Here is a 2,177-nt window from a genome sequence, read left to right on the forward strand (position 1 = left end):
TTCTCGACATACATTTGAGCTTAAATAATACTTAAAAAGCTGAAACAAGATTAATGAAAAATATTTGAAATAATACATGCCAAATTTATTTTGGAAGCTAAAAAAAAGATTCTACTGTAAGAAATTTTTCTTATCAATTACTTCATGCTTGATTCCATAACTTAAAAATAAATGCAAAAATTTAAGAATAAATTGTTAAGTTATCAGAGAAATATGCATATCGAAAGCTATAAGAGTTACGATCGAGAACTCATTTCCTTCCATATTATCCATTTCTTAAAAAAAAAACTACGTGTCTAAATAACAAATAAAATGAACATGAACATTTTCCTAATTTTAAGCCTGTCTATCCTGAAATTTGGTACAGTAATAATGCAGGTAAGATTTACTGAATTTATTCTAAACATATAAAAAACCCTCTATTTTTTAAACTCTTAATTCTTAGTGTTTACTCTAAAGACCTGAAATCTCAGATTTAAATTTTAATCAAGCATAAAATCGCGTTTTTTGTAATCACTAAATGTTAGAATAAACATTTAAAACTAGAGAAAAAATCGCGAAATACTCATTTGGGATAAAATTCTAAATAGAAAATTTTTGTTTAAAAGCCAGTAGATTCCAGTGAAGATATTCAAAATCGTTCAATCTTAGACGAAACTTCAAAAAACAATACTGTTTTGAATTCAGAAAACTTAAATTCAAAAATAGATTCAACTGCAGAGTCTAATTCGATTCCAATTGAAAATAGTACTACTGCTGAAGAATGGTCAATGAATGCAGTTTCAAATTCAGAACCCTTAAATTTAGAAAGAAATTCAACTACAGAGCCTAATTTAATTCCACTTGAAAATACTACAATCGCAGGCGAAAACTCAACGAATGCAGTTTTTAACATGGAAGACTTTGATTCAATAGAATATTCAACTACAGACCCTAATTCAATTAGACTAGAAAATGTAACAATCCCAGAAGGAAATTCAACGAATGTACTTTCAAATTCAGAAGATTCAGTTACAGAGCCTAATGTTATTACACCTGAAAATAGTAAGATTCCAGGTGAAAATCCGACGAATGCAGTTTTAAACTCAGAAGACTTTAATTCAACAGAAAATTCAACTACAGAGCCTGATTCAATTCCATTTGAAAATAGTTTAATTACATGTGCAAATTCAACGAATGCAGTTTTAAAATCAAAGGATTTGAATTTAACAGAAAATTCATCTGCAGACCCTCATTCAATTTCACTTGAAAATAGTGCAATCCCAGAAGCCTTAAATTCAACAGAAAATTCGACTACAGAGCACAATTCAATTCCACCTGAAAATATTACAATTCCAGGTGAAAATTTAACGAAAGCAGTTTTAAACTCAGAATACTTTGATTCAATAAAATATGAAACTACAGAGCCTAATTCAATTCCACCTGAAAATTTTACAATCCCAGAAGAAATTTCAACAAATGCAGTTTTAAATTCAGAAGATTCAACTACAGAGCCTAATTCAATTCCACTTGACACTGAGGAAGACGGAAGTGTCACAACATCCGAAAATGGTTAAATTCGTTTTATATTAAATTTTCTGATTTTTCGAATTACATTAATTGAAGTGCAGAAATATTCTAAATAGTAAAATATACAATATATTTTATCTTTAAAAAATGTAATCAAACCAGTGTTTAAATGATACAGATAATTTCAGATGCATATCTAATTTTTATAGATTCAGGTATAAATGAAAATTATTTGAATAAAAGTGATCAGCACTCATATTCACATGAATATGAATCAGTCTTAGAGCCAAATTCAACTGGAACAGGTTAATTTTTTATTGAATTTGAACCCTATCCATACATTTAATCAATATGAAACTAAATTTATTTTTAAAATTTCAGATTTAAATGAAACTCCTGACAAAAGTGTAGCCGTACGCAATAGTCCCTCACAGTTAAGCGATGGGAAAGAGCAGCTAATAAGATGTGCAAGATCTATTTTATCTATACTCTTAACTATTCTAATATATCGTTTCTTTTTTTAAAATTAATATTTGTAATTATTTAATTTTTTAAACATTATCATTGAACAAAAAACCATATTTAATTAATTAAATAAAAATATATTCAGTAAATTTATTACTTTTTACATTCTCATCAGAGAAGGTATCAGGTTTGTAGAAAATTTA

At 27.4% G+C, this 2,177-nt stretch overlaps 1 protein-coding gene across 2 annotated transcripts; it reads left to right on the top strand.

Moving 5' to 3' along the window:
• Nucleotides 1–281: 281 nt before the first annotated feature.
• LOC117169447 (activator of stress genes 1-like) lies at nt 282–2,058 on the top strand. Of its 2 annotated transcripts, XM_033355826.1 has the most exons (4): nt 282–378; nt 609–1,551; nt 1,719–1,814; nt 1,891–2,058. In XM_033355826.1, the coding sequence occupies exons 1-4, from the start codon at nt 313–315 to the stop codon at nt 2,031–2,033; spliced, it is 1,248 nt and encodes a 415-aa protein (XP_033211717.1). In that variant the 5' UTR covers nt 282–312; the 3' UTR covers nt 2,034–2,058. The 2 variants fall into 2 exon arrangements, with proteins under 2 accessions (XP_033211717.1, XP_033211718.1); XM_033355827.1 differs by lacking the exon at nt 1,719–1,814.
• Nucleotides 2,059–2,177: the final 119 nt, after the last annotated feature.

This window comes from Belonocnema kinseyi, chromosome 3, assembly GCF_010883055.1.
Source record: "Belonocnema kinseyi isolate 2016_QV_RU_SX_M_011 chromosome 3, B_treatae_v1, whole genome shotgun sequence".
Taxonomy (NCBI): Eukaryota; Metazoa; Arthropoda; class Insecta; order Hymenoptera; family Cynipidae; genus Belonocnema; species Belonocnema kinseyi.

Bases quoted from the DNA above. Each gene is read 5' to 3' on its own strand.
- LOC117169447 (XM_033355826.1), top strand. From the start codon at position 313: ATGAACATGAACATTTTCCTAATTTTAAGCCTGTCTATCCTGAAATTT. The intron at 379-608 runs GTAAGATTTACT...TTTGTTTAAAAG, and splicing joins TTGGTACAGTAATAATGCAG to CCAGTAGATTCCAGTGAAGA. The intron at 1,552-1,718 runs GTTAAATTCGTT...TAATTTTTATAG, and splicing joins TGTCACAACATCCGAAAATG to ATTCAGGTATAAATGAAAAT.